This window comes from Triturus cristatus, chromosome 10 (assembly GCF_964204655.1).
Source record: "Triturus cristatus chromosome 10, aTriCri1.1, whole genome shotgun sequence".
In the NCBI taxonomy this organism is placed as follows: Eukaryota; Metazoa; Chordata; class Amphibia; order Caudata; family Salamandridae; genus Triturus; species Triturus cristatus.
In genome coordinates, this window is record NC_140593.1 from 125,550,219 (window position 1) to 125,567,695 (window position 17,477).

General features: G+C 50.4%; 1 protein-coding gene across 3 annotated transcripts in view; it reads right to left on the minus strand.

Annotated features, from left to right (window-relative positions):
* Positions 1 to 17,477, minus strand: part of TOPAZ1 (testis and ovary specific TOPAZ 1) — a 1,878,688-nt gene that overhangs the window by 1,257,804 nt on the left and 603,407 nt on the right. For all 3 annotated transcript variants that reach the window (XM_085630596.1, XM_085630595.1, XM_085630594.1), the window contains exon 6: positions 8,450 to 8,565. In XM_085630596.1, the coding sequence (XP_085486722.1) occupies positions 8,450 to 8,565 (116 nt within the window). The remainder of the gene's footprint in view (positions 1 to 8,449; positions 8,566 to 17,477) is intronic.

Consider the following 17,477-nt stretch of genomic DNA (forward strand, 5'->3'; position numbering starts at 1 on the left):
CTGCTGTCGTCGACGGGCCCGTCGATGGCATAGTCGTCAACGGTGAATTGTGGACGGGCATCATAGTAGATTGAGGTGCCGCCGTCAGGGCCGTCGTCGACTGTGTCGTCATCAACGATGAAGGTTTCGTCGACGGAGCCGTCGACGATGATGTACATGTCGACGGGACAGTCTTCCTCGACGGTGTCGTCGTCAACGCAGTCATCAGCGATCGCAGCGTCGACGGCAGCTTGGATGTCGACAATGTCATTTTAATTTTCAGCGTTGACGAGACAGACCTACCGGCAGTTGACGATGGAGTTGTCGTCGTCAATGTTGATAGAGAATGAGACGCAACAGAAGTGGAAACTGTCGTTGTTGACGAGGTGACATGCAATGCCGTCGATGGAGAGTTCCTTGTCGCTGAAGCCACCGTCAAGGAGGTCGTCGTCGACGGGGTGAAAGAAGGCTTTATGAAGGCATTGAGAACTTCCTGAGGAGAAACCTTCGCTGGAAGAGTCTTACGAAGCACCTCTGAAGACTTTATGCGCCTTCTTTTGAGGTGGCTGCGACAAAGGGCCCGGAGAAGCCACCCTTGGTCTTTTCTGAGAGGACTGTGAAGAGATGGACGAGCCCTCACTTTCCTCAGAAGACAATACTGTATCTTTGTCTTTAAGCCTCTGCAGCCAAATTAAGAGGCGCCCCTCATTATCTTTAAGGGTCTTGGAGAAAAAGGTACGACATACATTACAATCCTTTGAAGAGTGGTTCGGATAAAGGCAGTAGAGACAGTCTTTGTGTTGACCGTCCACATGAAGTCTCTTTTTACCACAGGACGCACAAGACCTGAAAAGGCCCTTCTTCGGAGTGTCTGCCATGAGGAACTGAAGAACTTCACCCAGAAAATGGAAAGTCGAAGCGAGAAACACTGGTAATCCAGAAACAAGGAATGCTGAGCACAGCTCAGTGGAGACTCCCTTAGCCCGACGTGCGGTAGAAAATCTGAGGGACTAGAGCTCCTTCCAGGAAGGTTCTTGAGGGTGGTGATAGCTGATTGGCTACTCTCCAAAGTTTGGTCCATTTTTACAAAAGGACGTGGATATGTTACTAAGGTGAGGCCTTTGGCCTATTACTCTATATGTCTACTGAGACATTACATCATTTATGTACCGGGGACTCCCATCCCGACGGGGAATGATTCAGGCATGTGAATCTGTGAAAGATAACCTACTACTGGATAATTTCTTTTTTTGGTGCCTAAGATCTTGGGTCAGGATGCTCTTTGGACCGAGTTTCTAAGGCTTTTTGTGGGGTTTTCGACTCCTTACGTTTTGTTATAGGAGATTGTGAGTAAGAGACTTTTTTCGGCCCCAAATATTTTTTCGGTTCCGAAGCTGTTTTTGACTCCAAAGATTTTTTCGGTTCAGAAAGTTTGGTATGTTTCGACGCCGAAGGCTTCGGCGTTGAGGCTGTTTTCGGTGACGACGAAGAAGGACGTGGCACATCTTTGGTTTGTGCTTTGGCGCAGAGGGTAACTTTTCAGCACCGGAATGGGGTTGGCTCAAGCCTGAGCCGGAAGGCTTATCTTTGGGTTTCATAGCTGGGCCCGTGGGCGGGGCCTCAGACCTGTTGCTGGTGTCAACCCGAGCCCGAAGGTGTTACCGGAGCCTTAGGTTTGTTTTTTGGGAGAGGGATTTCGGTACTCACGGACCGCTGAGCTGGGGCGAGTGTCTCCTCTTCGACGTCTGAGTCGATGGCCTCGGAGACGGAGAGGTCTCCATCACCTTGTTGCTCTGGCTGGACATTGGGATTTGCTCCAAAGATGTCCGGAATCTAGCTGCTTCCACGAGACATTTTGTGACTCCGAGCCCGACAATCACGATCTACAACTCATATGCTATGAACTGCCTCTTTTGGACATGGTTAGCCCCCATTTTTTGCATGGACAATGATGTAAATTGACTAGAAGTGCACAGGGTCTCTGCCAATCAGGTCCCCTGTGCCAGAGCTCCTTCCCTCAACTGTACCTATTGCTTTCACAATTGGCACCACTTTAGCTCATATATAAGTCCCTGGTAAAAGATACCACTGGTACCAAGGGCCTTGTGGTTTAAGAGGGTCCCTAACGGCTGTAGCACAAATTGTGCCACCCCTGAAGCAAAGCTCACTGAGCACAGGCACACTACAGCTGTGTATCTTGTTGCAGACAAAACTCAATCCTGTGTGCCATGCCCACAGATACTGCATGGGATATAGGTAAAACACTGCTCTAGCAGGTGTTAGCCCTACGGCAGGGCGCACTGTATCTCCTGAGCATGAGCAGATATGCCCCTGCAATATCCATGTTGATTCCTGGATATTGTAAGTGACCAGGGAAGCCATAGTAAGTACCTGGGCTGGACACTCATCATTACAAATTCCCCAGCTTCATGATGGCTTCACTGAAGTATGGGATGTTTGGTACCAAACATCTCTCCATAATAAACCTGCACTGATTCTCTGTGTTAAATTCATTATAAATTGCACACTGAGGACCCCTATAGGGGTCTCCTGAAACCTTCAAACCCTTAGTGCAGTCACCTAATGGCCTAAGCCAGCCTGCTGCCACCAGACAGTATTCTGACCTCATGTGATGAGCAACTTCGTGCTCAAAGGTCAAGAACAATCCCTGTCCTGGGTAGAGATGTTCACACCTCTCCCTGGTCAGGAAGAGCCATCTGTGGAGGGGAGCTTAAAAGGACTTGCCGCCTTAATGCAAGCCCACCCTCCACTGTTAGAAGAATCAGGCCCCCCCTCCAGTCCTCACCCCCTTTTTGGCAGGAAGAGAGGCAGGAAAACTCAGCAAGAATAGGAGGTGTGCCCACCATTGCCAACTCCACCCCTCAGCTGCTGGAGGTGAGGTGAAGCACACTTTTCAGTGCCACACCAGCAGAAAAGACTGCACAGAACTACTGACTTGGCGCCAGGCCTCCTGGCCTTCCCCCTGCAGCCCTTTTCCGATTTGTCCTTTCTCCATTGCATAATATTTGGCAACCGACACTTTTTAGCTACCTGCCTCCGGCTGACCTTGCGCAGCTGTGGTGTACTGTTGGTGAGGCTTTGGACCCTGTCCAGTGCTTGCTTCCACCCACGGAGACTTGTCCCCGAAGCCGGTGCTACTGATTTGTAAGAAGCCCTTGTCTAATTGCCTCCTTCTTCATTGAGTTGTATTGGGCGCCTGTCTTCGTATTTGCACCCGGCCATCCCTGTGCTGCTGGTGGTGTACTGTTGGTGCTGAACAGAATCTTGCCCAATACTGATCTTAACTCCCGAAGACTAGTTTTGTAAGTTGATGTTACCTATCTGTAAGCTGAATGTTTACTTCTCATAGGTTAACATTGCAAAGTCTGAGAATTGCACTAAGTGTCCACTTTTGATATTGAACAGGATTTCTATTGCAAAACCTATTTATCCAAGATGAAGTTCTGTGGTTCTACAAAATAAATATAACAAAGTATTTTTCATAAATTGGTCTTGGATTTATTCAAGGAGTGTGCGCCTTATTTATTGCCACTGAGTGTACAACAAATGCTTGGCACTGCCCACTGAAAAGCTTAACTGCTTGCCCACACTACCACAAAAGAGAGCATTAGTATTATCTACTTTAGCCTATGTAAAGCCTCTGGGGATCCACTGGACTCTCTGAACACTATACCTCTTTTTGATGTATATTATATAGAGAGCCAGCTTCCTACACAGAGTACCTCTGTAGCTTCCACGCTTTCATTGCCAATTACCATACAGCAGTGTTTCCCAAACTGTGGTCTGCGGACCCCCAGGGGTCCATGACACATTCCCCGGGGGTCCGCAAGAAACAGTTTTAAAAGCACTTCAAAGTTCCTTGAATAATCCTTAGTTTTCGTGCAACTATAAAAGTGTCAAGATAACTCCAGTGATTAATGTACCTGCTGGAGAGGGAAGCGCGTTTTGTTCAGTAGCAGGTTTGACTCATCTAAGGTAGCGCAGAGGGTTAATATGCCTGCTGCAAAGAATCAATCAATCAATCATGGAATTTATATCGCGCACTACTCACCCGGAAGGGTCTCAAGGCGCTAGGGGGAGGGGGTCTGCTACTGCTCGAACAGCCAGGTCTTGAGCTGTTTCCTGAAGGCGAGGTGGTCCTGGGTTAGCCGCAGGCGGACGGGCAGGGAGTTCCATGTCTTAGCCGCCAGGTAGGAGAAGGATCTTCCTCCGGCGGTGGCTCTCTGGATGCGAGGGACGACGGCGAGGGCGAGGTGCGCAGATCGTAGCAGGCGGGTGGGCGTGTAGAAGGTCAGGCGGTCGTTGAGGTACTTTGGGCCTAGGTCGTGGAGGGATTTGTGTGCGTGGGTGAGGAGTCTGAACGTGATCCTCTTGTTGACAGGGAGCCAGTGCAGGTCTCTCAGGTGGCTCGAGATGTGGCTGCGACGGGGGACGTCCAGGATGAGTCGGGCGGAGGCGTTCTGGATACGCTGAAGTCTTTTCTGTAGCTTGGCTGTTGTACCGGCGTAGAGGGTGTTTCCGTAGTCTAGTCTGCTGGTGACGAGGGCCTGGGTGACAGTCTTCCTGGTCTCGGTCGGGATCCATCGGAAGATCTTGCGGAGCATGCGGAGGTTGTGGAAGCAGGATGAGGAGACGGCGTTGACTTGTCTAGTCATCAAAAGGGAGGAGTCCAGGATGACGCCCAAGTTGCGTGCGTGGTACGTTGGCTTGGGTGCGGTGCCCAGGGCCAGGGGCCAGCAGGAGTCGTCCCATGCGGAGGGCGACGGTCCCAGGATGAGGACTTCTGTCTTGTCCGTGTTCAACTTCAGGCGGCTGATGTTCATCCACTCGGCGACGTCTTTCATCCCTTCGTGTAGGCTGGCTTTGGCGGTGTCGGGGTCTCTGGTGAGGGAGAGAATCAGCTGGGTGTCATCGGCGTAGGAAATGATGTTGAGGTTGTGTTGGCGTGCGATGGCAGCGAGGGGTTTCATGTAGATGTTGAAGAGAGTAGGGCTGAGCGACGATCCTTGCGGGACGCCGCAGATGACTTTGGTGGCCTCAGATCGGAACGGGGGGAGGCGTACTCTGTGTTCTGCCGGAAAGGTATGAGATGATCCATTCCAGAGCCTTCCCCTGGATGCCGGTGTCGTTGAGGCGTTGGACAAGGGTGCGGTGGCAGACAGTGTCAAATGCTGCGGAGAGGTCAAGGAGGATGAGTGCCGCTGTTTCCCCGTTGTCGAGCAGGGCTCGGATGTCGTTGGTGGCTGCGATGAGGGCGGTCTCGGTGCTGTGGTTGGCTCTGAATCCAGACTGCGATGGGTCGAGGAATCCGTTCGTCTCGAGGAAGGCGGCCAGTTGCTTGTTGACGATCTTCTCGATGACTTTGGCAGGGAAGGGAAGGAGCGAGATGGGGCGGAAGTTCTTGAGGTCGGTCGGGTCCGCTGTTGGTTTCTTCAGTAGTGCGCTGAGCTCGGCGTGCTTCCAGCTCTCGGGGAAGGTGGCTATGTCGAAGGAGGTGTTGATGATGTCTCGGAGGTGGGGGGCGATGGTAGAGGCGGCCTTGTTGAAGACATGGTGGGGGCATGGGTCGGTCGGAGATCCGGAGTGGATGGTGTTCATCATGCGTGTCGTGTCTTCGGGGGTCACTTCGGTCCATGTCTGGAGGATGGCAGCGGGGTGTGTAGGTTCGGTCGATGGGTGCGGGGGTGGAACGCCGAAGCTGTTGTGGATGTCGGCGATCTTGCGGTGGAAGTACGAGGCGAGGGAGTCGCAGAGGTCCTGCGAGGGAGTGATGTCGTTGTTGCCGGTGCTGGGGTTGGAGAACTCCTTGACGATGTTGAAGAGCTCCTTGCTGTCATGGGCATTCTTGTCCAGTCGTTCCTTCAGAGATTTCTTCTCGGTGGTGCGGATGAGCTGGTGATGTCTGCGGGTGGCGAGTTTGAGGGCGGTCATGTTGTCGGTGGTCTTGTCGAGGAGCCAGGCCTTCTCGAGGGTGCGGCAGGCCTTCTTGGAGTCCTTGAGTTCGTTGGTGAACCAGGGGGCCTTCTTGCTTCTGGGCCTGGTGAGTGGGTTCTTCAGTGGGGCGAGGTCGTCGGCACAGGAGGTCAGCCATTGCGTGAGGTGGAGGGCTGCTGTGTTAGGGTCCGTTGTCCTGATAGGTGGGTTCTGGCTGAGGGAGGTTGTGAGCTGGTCGACGGTGATCTTGCTCCAGTTTCTGTGGGGAACCTGCTTCAGGTGGTGGTGGACCGTGTTCTTTTTGAAGCTGAAGTGGACGCAGCTGTGGTCAGTCCAGTGGAGTCCGGTGCAGTGGCTGAAGGTGACGTGCTTGCTGGATGAGAAGTGTGGCCGGCGTAGTGGGTGGGGGAGTAGACCAGTTGCTTGAGTCCGAGGCTGGCGAGGTTGTCCAGCAGGGCGGTGGTGTTGCGATCGTTGTTGTTCTCCAGGTGGAAGTTGAGGTCCCCGAGGAGGATGTAGTCGGCGGAGGGGAGGGCGTGAGGGCGGATTAAGTCTGTGATGTCTTCGCTGAACTGTGCGCGTGGTCCGGGGGTCTGTAGATGAGGGTGCCTCTGAGGGTAGTCTTGGGGTCGGTGTGGATCTGGAAGTGCAGGTATTCGGCGGCGTTGAATGCGTCGATGCAGTCAGTCGAGATGCGAATGGTGCTTTTGTGAACGATGGCGATGCCCCCTCCGGTCTGGTTGATGCGATCCTTCCTGATGATCTTGTAGCCGTCCGGGATGGCTATGGCGATGTCGGGGGCTGAGGAGGCGTTCATCCAGGTTTCCGTGAGGAAGGCGACGTCTGGAGATGCGGTGTCGAGGAGGTTCCAGAGTTCCACGGCGTGTCTGTGGACGGAGCGGGTGTTGACCAGGATGCACTTGAGGTGGTTGCTGTTGTCCGTCTTGGTGGGCGTAGTGCCTGTTCGGAGGCAGGAGAAGTTGTAGGATCGGCAGACGAAGGGTCCATGGGTGCGTCGCAGGGACGCTTGGTAGCATCCAGGTGCTCGGGCGGTGTTGAGTGCGATGAGCGTGGCGAAGTCGTAGGTCCTGCGGGGGGGCTGGCGGGCGCGGGAACCAGGGGGGTCTGGCGCTGGGCGCGGTCCAGGCGCAGACGGGCTTACCTTTGGCGCACCTTCGGCGCTCCCGCTGCGCGCGTCTGCTGCGCAGTCGCTGAGGGGGCGTCATAAGTAGGAGCCGGGAGGGAGGGACAGCCGGGAGGCGGGAGGACCAATGGGAGAGGAGGGGAGGCGGAGCTACGGGTCAGCGGCGGCGGGAAGCACGGAGGTGACCGGGGCAGCGGGGCCGGTGAGGAGCGGGGGCAGAGGCGGCAGGCTGCGGGCAGAAGGCGAACCTGAGGAAGATGCGGAGGGCAGCGGCGAAGAAGAGGTGAGCGGAGGTCTTCAGCAATCAGGGAGCGGCCAGGCAGCAGGCGAGTCAGCAGGCAGGCAGGCGAGCGGCAGAGCAGCGGGAGGGAGCGACCGCCTGCGAGGGCACAGGGGGTCACCTCATTTTACCAAAAAGGTTTGTTTGAGTAGAATTAAACTGTTATAATTAAAGTCAAAGCTAACCTCTATGTTACATTCTGTATCAAGATGTTGTGCTTCTCCAGACCAAACACTCTTAAAAAATGCTCACCAGTATGGATGATATGTGAATCCTACACCTTGAAGTCCCCTTTGCCTTATATAACATAACATTTTCTATACACCGATTTACACACGTACGATTCATTGTCTCTGTATGTGTGTGATGTAAAGTGCTCTGACACCCTACACTTGTATGAGAGATGCTATAAAAAGATAAAATACATGTGACAGTGGGGCTATTGAGAGAACAGAGGTACTCTTGGAGAGTGATATTGAGGGATTCATAAAAGAGCCCCAAAAAGATGGTTGTATTGGTGCATAGTAAGGTCATCATTTACTATGCTTTAAAAGCAAATTCAATTCAATATATAATGACAAATGTGTTGCAGAATGCACCATTTCCCCCAAATTTCCTTGGTGGGAGAGCCCCCCAAAGTTTGCTTTGCAGTGGCCAGGCTCACTCACTGCACTTAGTACTGGGACTAGTATGACAACATTTGCCAGGGCTACTTTGGTTTCCAGTCTGGCCCTGGCAGGAGCCTCATACTGCGAAAAAGAACCAAATATTGATAAGTTAGTTGCCGAGATGCAGCACTAACCATCCCATTAAAAGTTTTCGATTTTGCTAATTCTTTCTATATAAAATATTAAAATCTTTAGTGATTCGAGTATTTGTTTGGTGTGCACAAGTGTGTGTTTGCTTTCTTCAAACTACTGTTTTAATGTTTGAAATTTAAATCATACAAATTGTTTGAGGGTCCTTGGCTTCCAATAGTGACTCAATAGGGGTCCTCAGGAGTCAAAAGTTTGGGAACCATTGCCATACACCCTTCAGAAAACGTTCTTCCAAACAGTGCCCACCTAAAAATGAAAAAGTAAATAAATTACCATTATTCCAGGGTGGGAAGGTGTTGAAGTCCTGTTTATAATCCTCTACCAATGGCAGCGGTAGGTTATTAGTTCTGTGCACACCGGACACTGAATCCTTATATGCTGAATAATTACTAAAAAAAAATACATATATATTACGTCCATACCAAGATAGGCACCTGAAATACATTATCTCAACAATACAATGAGTAAAAGTTCCATTGTCAACATTATCAAACTATGCTTTAGTCCCTCACTTCAAAAACCACGCCTAGCATCAAATACAATATTCATATCTGTAAAGTAACAATGCCTGAAGGAAAGGCTCTCCGGAACTTTAAGGTATACAATTATTTTGCCACACCTGGAAGCGCAAAAGGTCTGTACTTTGTTCGCAGTAAATAAGTCTGGTCGTAAAATCGTTGTAACAAAAAAGAAAAGCACAAAAAAGTGAAATGATAAAAAGCTCTCTTATGATAAAAGGCCCATTTAAAAGGAACAAAAAATCTAAATCTCTCCCTCATCACAGGATGACAGGAATGGCTTTCATGAGAGATGAGGTGTGGACAAAACAATTGAAGAGAAGCGGGTATACATCACCAGAAAGAAACAAGCACTGGCAAAGCCAATAGGTATTGCTTATGTGAGAGCTACTGGCTGTGCAAATGTCTTTTAGCCATATTGTACAGCAGTGTGGCTGCTGTTCAGCATGGCTAAAAGGTACTGTCATGGCACAGTGTAGATAGGAGTGTGGAGTGGCATAGGGTGCTGTAGAGTGGAGTAGGCTGTCACAGAATAGAGAGCCGTGGGTTGGAGTGGAGTGGCGTACAGTGTTGTGGCGTAGAGCACAGTGCCATAGAGTGGCGTAGAATGGATGTGCCTGGCATGGTACAGACTGGAGTGGAGAGCAGTGGCGTGGAGAGACACCGAGTGGCGTAGAGAGGTGTAGATGAGATTGGTATAGAGTGAAGTGGTATGAAGTGGAGTGGCATATGGTGGCATAGAGTGAGTTGGAGTAGAGTGGCACAGAGTGAAGCAGTGGCATAGCGTGGAGTGGCATAGAGTGTCAATGTGTTGAGTGGGCTGACAGAGTAGAGTTACATGGCGTACAGTGGAGTGGCACAGAGTGGAGTCGAGTGGCATACAGTGGTGAGGCGTACAGTACTGTACAGTGGAGTGGCATAGAGTGCCACTGTGTGGCGTGTGCAGCCGCAGACCTCTGCAGATTGAAGTGGTGTGTGTAGGAGAGTAGGGTCTGCTTTCTATGTTCACCCCCACTTTTTGCTTTTGCTTTACTGGTTTACGACTTAGATGTGGCTGTGGGCCTGCTAATCAGACCCACAGCCCTGCTGTTCTCTCTCTAAATTACTACTATGTACTTTAGGTGCATAACCCATTTGGATAGGATCACCTTATTGGCCCCTGTACAGTGTACCCTAGGTACCCAGGGCATAGGTGTACCCTAGGCCTACCAGGGGCTGCAGCATGTATTGTGCCACCCCTGGCCTGGCCTTCCATTTTGACACAACTGGCTGATCACTCAGCTGGGGCAAGGTCGTGTAATCACCCCTTGCTTAGGTGTAGTATTCCTATACCTAACTTACATATAGACACATGTGTACCTATCAGTCACTCCTATGGCAGGCCTTGACAATCCTGGAGGCAGAGTGCTTGGTACCATGTGAGATGGTGCTCTAGCATGAGCTGAGCCTGTCTGCAGCTTTCGGAACCATGTCCTTATAGCTGTTCTATGATATAGCCTACCATATACTCTTAAAGTGCCTTATAATCTTAGACGGTTATGGTAACTATGGTTTGGCTTTATCAAAGCATGTCGTGTAAGGTGTCTAACACTCGGGAATAATACCCCCATGCCATTTCTGGACATGAGAATATTATTCCCCCCTTCTAGAGGGAAAGACATGTTAAAATCATACTTCAACTGTTAGCCTCTGACCAAAGCCTCAGCATCACAAAATGGATGCTGCTGCCACGACACAAGTCTGACCTCCTGCTGCTGGGAGGGATCCCAGCCAGGGAGGCCTGGACAATAGGTTTCCTGCTTGGGGAGGTGCTAGCACCTCCCCAGACAGCCTTTAGTGTATTGGGGCAGGGTGGGCTGAAAGGAATGAGACATGCCTGGGGCACACAAGGTGTTCCTTGCATAGTCCAGTTCAAACCGGCGCTGGGGCACTCCAGCCCCAGCTCTGGCGCGAAACTGGACAAAGGGAAGTGGGTGTAACCACCCCCTCCCAGGTCCCACCCATAAGGCGTGACCTAGCAGGTATCCCAGCCCCCCAGATTAGTATAAGAGTGGGAGTTGGGCCTCAAGACTTTAGATTATCCTGAACCTGCAAAACTGAACAGAAACTCTGGACCTTCGACATTCGACGAAAGAAGAAGACTGAAGAATCTCCCTTGTAGCCAAGGAGTGGCTACCCTGTGCAAACAGGCACCATCAAGTGACTACCCTTTGCTTTGTGAAACGTTCGACGAGGAACCGACTGCAGAGCCCGACCAGAGCCTTGATTTCCAGACTTCTCCGACCCTCATCCACATCTGCAGCAGAGCTGAGATCCGTGGAGGCGACGAGCGACGTGGGACCGGCTACCTGGGAAAAGTGGCTAGTAACTTACAGCGCAGCTTCTGAGGTACCCTCGAAGTTGTGCACCGGGGATTGAGAAGCCCCAACCCCAAGCACCATCTGCACCGAAGACCAGCCCCCCACACTCCACGAGTCCTGCGTGGGGCCCTTCAGCATTTTCCTGCTTGCCGCGTCTGTCCGGTTGCTTGCCCGCTGGCTAGTGGCCTTTGTGACGACGCTCCCTAAAATCTTCTGCGCTGGTTTGGCTCCTCCAGACTGGCTCCCGCTTCTCTGCAAAGAAGAAGCACCCCAGACCTTCCTGGTCTGCACCAGAAGCAAGTCCCTTGTTCTTCGTGGGTTCCGCTTGCCAAGGCTTGGTGAGTCCTAGTCCAACTTCGACGCCGCCGACAGCAAGAGCCTTCGTGGGACAGCTCGCCTCCTGGTCCTGGTCGTCCTCGACGCTTCCTGGTCCTCCTGGCTCCAGCGACAAGCTTCACCTTCACCTGCAACTCTTCACGACATCGCCTGGTTCCTTCCTGGTTCCACGTGGTCACTGGCTAGTGACCTTGACTCTGTCCCTTCTGCTTGCAGGTTTCTTCTCTTCGTGATCCCAGCCTTGGGATCCACCGGACACTCTCCCCTGACTGCCTGTCAGCATCTTTCTTCAGGCATCCATAGGAGTCGACGACGAAAACGACGCATCTTCACCCCTATGCACCCGCAGCCTGTGGGCTAGGTAACTTGGGTACTCCGGTGCTCATCAGGATAGTGACTATCCTAGTGTCTAGTTTTCAAGTCTCAACTTCCTAGCTACTCCGGAAGTGTCCTAAATCTATCTATTTCTAAACTGTAACATTGCTATTGACTTTTACGCATTACGCGTGAGTGTTTCCACTCTGCACACGAATCCCGTGGGCCTCCCACTCCCTAACTAACGCTAGTGTAGTGTAGCCCCAGCGATTCCCTAGGCCTAGGCCTATTCTATTTCCGTGACAGTGGTTCTTATACCACTTATTTAGTATATGGTTTGCGTGGCCCCTAGGGCCTAACTGTATTACTTACCTGTGTGACTTACTGTATGCATTAATAAGACTGTGTTGTACTTACCTCTAAACTCATAAAGAGTGCTGAGGGTTTGCTTAGAATAAATACACTTTATTTTATATATATATCTGTTGTGGTGTCCTTTCATTTGGTATTCAAGGGATTATATATGGTATCACAGCTGGCTTCACATGCCATTCAGAGTTTAGCCTAAGACTGCTCTTGTCCATGCTACCACTAGGATAGCTGGTCTATAAGGTTGACTTTACAACCAATCACCATAAGGGTATTTGGACTGATATAAGGTGTACACTATAACTAGTGACATCATACATCAGGCCAACTTCTCACAGTGTGGAGTGGCATTGAGTAGTGGATTAGATTAGTATAGAGAAAAGAGGCATAGTGTAGAATGACGTACAGTAGAATGGCGTGGAGTAGCGCAGAGTACAGTGGCATATAGTGGAGTGTTGAGTAGTGTGGCGTAGAGTGCCTTGGAGTAAGGTGGCACAGAGTAGATTAGTGTGGCACTGAGTAGAATGCAACAGAGTGGATTAGTGTGATTCAGAATGGAGTGGCACAGAGTGGAGTGGATTGTTTTTGAGTGGTGTTGCGTACAGCAGAGTGGCACTGTATGGAGTGGAGCTGTGCGGAGCGCACCTGAGTGGAGCGCAGCGGAGGGCTCTGCATAAAGTAGAGTGGAGTAGAGAGGCGCAGCGTTACATGGAGTGGCAAGGAGTGAGTGGTGTAGAGTAGCATAGAGTGGAGTGGCATAAAGTAGAATAGAGAAGAGTGGAGTAGAATGACATACAGTTGAGTAAAGTGGAGTAGCGTAGATTAGAGTGGCACAGAGTAGGGGAATGTAGACTAGAGTGGCACAGAGGAGTAGAGTGTTGTGGAGCAGCATACAGTGGACTGTAGCGGCATAGAGTAAAGTGGCACAGAGTGGAGTGGCAAAGAATGCCATAGAGTGGCATTGCGAGGAGTAGATTGGTGAACAGTGGTGTGGAGTGGCGTACAGTGGAGGGGGATGGCATACACTGGGGTAGAGTGAAGGATGGTAGAGTGGATGAGAGGGGAGTAGAGAGGAGGAGAGAGGCATAGAGTGCCGTAAAGTGGAGTAATGTGGATTACTTTAGAGTAGAGTGGCACAGAGTATTAAAATTGTGGGTGTAAGTAACTGAAGCATCAGAGATGGTAGGTAGAATGAAAGCAACATAAATACGAATCTGTATGCCTGTATTTAAAAGTAGGACAGCACATTGCACATTCAGCATTAACCTGGCAAGGCTTATAAAATAAAAATATAGTGCATTTCAAAAACGCAAGGGATACGGGAGTGAAGCAATTTAAATATTTCAAATGTAAGTGCCAACAAAAACAACTAATGCTATGCTGTGGGCGGGCTGTAAGCCCAATGAATTGTAAACAATACATCTCACAGCACAGTAAATGCACTGTGAAGGCGAGACCTAAAAAAGCACAACAACCAACTCATGAAAAACGCAGGAAAAAAAGCATTGGAGCAGAGGAGACTCTTGCGAAGAAGAAATAGAGGGCAAGGAAGGGCAGTGAGACAGGTGACCATGGAGGATAGTGGTGCAAGGGAGCAAACTTGGGGAAAAATAGAGGAGCAGATGCGAAGTGAGACCCAGCGGAAGCCTGGTAATAGGTTTCACCTTCTGACTTTGACAAGGCAGACCTACTGGCTTTGCCAATGGTTTTTACATATGTCATTCATTATTGACAATGCTAAAGATAAAGGCACAATGATGTATAAGCACGTGTGGTGACATGTAAGCACGCATCCATCATAATGCATGTACATACACTTGTTCTTACATGTAAGTACATTCATCATGATGCAGCGACACTTGTTATTTTTTTTTAATGTTTCTAATGAATAAGTGACACCCTCCGTAATGCCCTATCTGATTGAGACTATCCAACCGCAGATTCCTTTCCTTAGAATAATCCCCAGACATCAGACGAGATCCGAAAAAATTGAGCAGTACCTATACTTACCAGTAGGTGGGATTCTTTGACTTTGTACTCTGCATTGTCTGTGCCCGAAGTGACGTGTGCAGTACCTATATAAGCACCACCACAGACATGTTTCTTTTCAAGATTTTCCAAACCAGAAGTGCAGAGCCACGAAGGACGCCAACATACTTGTGTGTATTGCTAAGCCTTCAGAAGGGTGTCCCTATTGAATCAGTTTGCAGAAGGAGGGTGAGCAAACTGCAGCCACCAAGAGTCTCTACCAAATAAGGCATTACCGAAAGTAACTTGTTCATTAGATAGAGACTTCTAGCTGCAGATTCCTAACCTTAGAATAGATGCCCAAACAATACTTCCCCGGAGGTGGGACTGCGAAATGGATTAAACCAAAAAGTCTTGCAGAACGGAACGGTCAAAGTGCCCGTCACAACAGACCTGACCATCCAGGCAGTAATGCTTGGTGAACGCGTATAACACTTGCGTTGCCGCCTGACAGATGTCCAGGACAGGAGACTTTGAGCTTATACGGTGGTCACAGCCTTGGCTCTGCTGGAATGAACATCCAAACTCTCAGGGGTTTCCTCCTGGCCAATGCATAGCAGATATAAATACAGAGAACTATGCATCGGGAAATGGTCCATTTCTGCATTGCCTTCCCTTTCTTGGCACCAACACACCCTACAAAGAGTGGATCGTCCACTCTGAACTCTTGTTTGCTATCAAGGTAGAACAACAACATTCTTTTAGGGTCCAGGCGGTGAGGCGGAGCAAAGAAGGTAAGGAAGGTGATGTTTTGGCTCACATGAAACGGTGTCAACCTTTAGAAGGAAGGAGGCACAGGTCCTCAGAACCAGATTGTCTGGGTAAAAAATTGAATAAGGGAGGTGCACAGAGAATGCATGCACTTCATGTACCCTCCTGGCCAATGTTAATGCCACTAGGAAAGCCGTCTTAATAGCAAGCAAGCAAAGTGGGCAGTTGTGCACCGACTCATATGGCGCGCACATGAGGTAGGTAAAATCCAGGTTCAGATCCAACTGGGGCATGATGAATGGCTTGGGTGAAACATATGCTGTAATCCTTTCAGGAACTTGGCGACAACGGATGACTTGAACAGAGAAGGTTGGTGTGGCAACCGCTAGAATGTTAAAATGGCAGACTGATAACATTTAACTGTGCCCGAAGCAGAGCGCTGCTGTGTTACAGAAAGAACAAAGAGGAAAACTTGGGATGGGGGGCTCAAAGTTTCTGGTTGCCTACCACGCTACAAATTTGACCCAACAGCTGGAGTATACCATCTTGGTGGAGGGAAGCTTGGCTGCCAGACGGAGTAAAGAGACATGGTCCTCTGTCAGCAGATCATAAGTGGGTTGCATGGGTGGAGGGAGTTCCAGAAAGGGGATATAGTAGCCCCTCTGGACACTCTGCACAACACACTTGTTGGATGTTATCAACTTCACTGAGGTAGGTGAGAGCAAATCCTGCCTCCCACTTGGAGCCCATGGTGGTAAGAGTACAACCTAAAGGGGTTTGGAGGCTGTAGCTGCTGTGGTAGACTGACCCGACCTGGCTGGTGGTCCCATGTGATAGGTGGGAGCCGCATCTACGGAAATGAATGAGCTGGAAACTCCTGTTGACCTTGGTGGCTGGATGGCCGATTACACAGCTTGCAGTCACTACCATAGCCACAGAAGGAGCGTAAATCAGACTGGGTTTGGCAAGGGGCGATTGACAGGGCCAAGAACCTGGCTGAAGCTCTGTAGTAATTAAAGTGTTTCAGCGCAGAGTCAGCCTTCTCACCAAAGAGACAAGAGCCATCAAAAGGCATGACCATGAGCAAAGCTTGGGCTTTCCCCAAGAAGCCAGTGGTTCTCAGCCAGGCAAGGAGTCTCAGTGCTACTGACAATTAAATCGCTCTGCCCAGCAAGTCAGTTGTGTCAAGAACAGATCTGATGGTGAACTTTGCTGCATCTCGCCCATCAGCATTTGCATGAGAGAGCATGGCTCAGGCCTCCTCCAAGACCATGGGCAGCACTTGCATAACCAAATCCCACACAATGTGTTGATATCAACCCAAAAGACATGCAGTGTTCACTGAACGCAGTGCTAGGCTGGCGGAAGAGAAAATCCACCTACCGAAGTATCCAGCTTTTTTGATTCCCTATGTGGTGGATTGATAGGGAATGCACCGGGATTCATCTTGGAAGTGGAGGCTTGGACCGACAAGCTCTTCAGAGTGGTTTGGTGGGTAAGAAAGCTGGGGTCCAGAGGAGCTGGTTGGCAGGCAATTGTCCCATGCATGGGCGCCCCTGTGCAGGGCTTGGAACAGGCTCAAAGGAGGACATCTGTGAGGGCTTCACTTAATTGGAGTAATGGTTCAGAAGGGACGACTCCAGGCTTAAGCACTTCCGTCAAGATGTTCATCTTAACTGTCTCTGTGGGCAAATGAAGGTCCAAGACCTCAGTTGCTATCGACACCACCACTGCGAATGAGGCACACTACTCTGCAGGGACGGTAAGGGAGAAAGTAAGATAGTTTGGTGAGGTGTCCAAACCACTAGAATCCACCAGTTTCTCATACCAGTTGTTCTCCTTGTCATCAGGGGGATGATGGTGACCATAAATGACTTCTCACTCTGCACCTCTCCAGACCTGTGAAAAGAAAAAGGTAGTGGCTTAGACTCGGAAGGCATGGTACCACCTGGCTCAATGTTGGACATAAAGATGGGCCGGGGCCACTGCAAGGGGGGTTGGGGGTGAGAGGTGGTGCCGGGAGGGACGGCACTGGAGCGCGTACACAAGGAAGGTTGCAGCAGCGGCGCTCCAGATCCAAATTGCTTCCAAGGACCCTGACTGACGCCAAAGGCAAACCCGCTGGTAGGGAACAAGTAGTACCTGTGGATCCCAAAGGCACTGCAGAGGGGTCACGCAGCACAAACATGAGGTGCATAGCCTAATAAAATCCCTTGCGTTGCTGTAGGGCTCGCTCCGACTCCGGAAAACTCGAGGAGGCTTGGAGCTCACCCTGGCACAGGCTCTAACGCACAGCGAGGTCTAGAGTACCGACGCACCTGCGCCAGGTCCAATGACCTAGACCGGAGAAGTGAAAGACGAGTGCTATGAGCAGTCACAGGATCTTCTGCTTGACCGGGATCGAGAGCATCGCAGGGTTGTCTGACATCGGGCAGCGAGGAGTTTGAGGGACCATTTCCTTAGCGCTTTAATAATAAGTGTGACTTGTAAAGAGCATGGCTACTTCTTATGATGTGCCCCAGGACTAGGCCACTGACTTCGGAAAAAAGTGTTAACAAATGACTGGGTAGGTGTTAGCCAGATCTTAAGAGCCAAGTTTTCAATATTTTTGCAAAAACAATTTTACGAGTTTAGAGGTTAAAGAGTTCCACATGTTTGGTACAA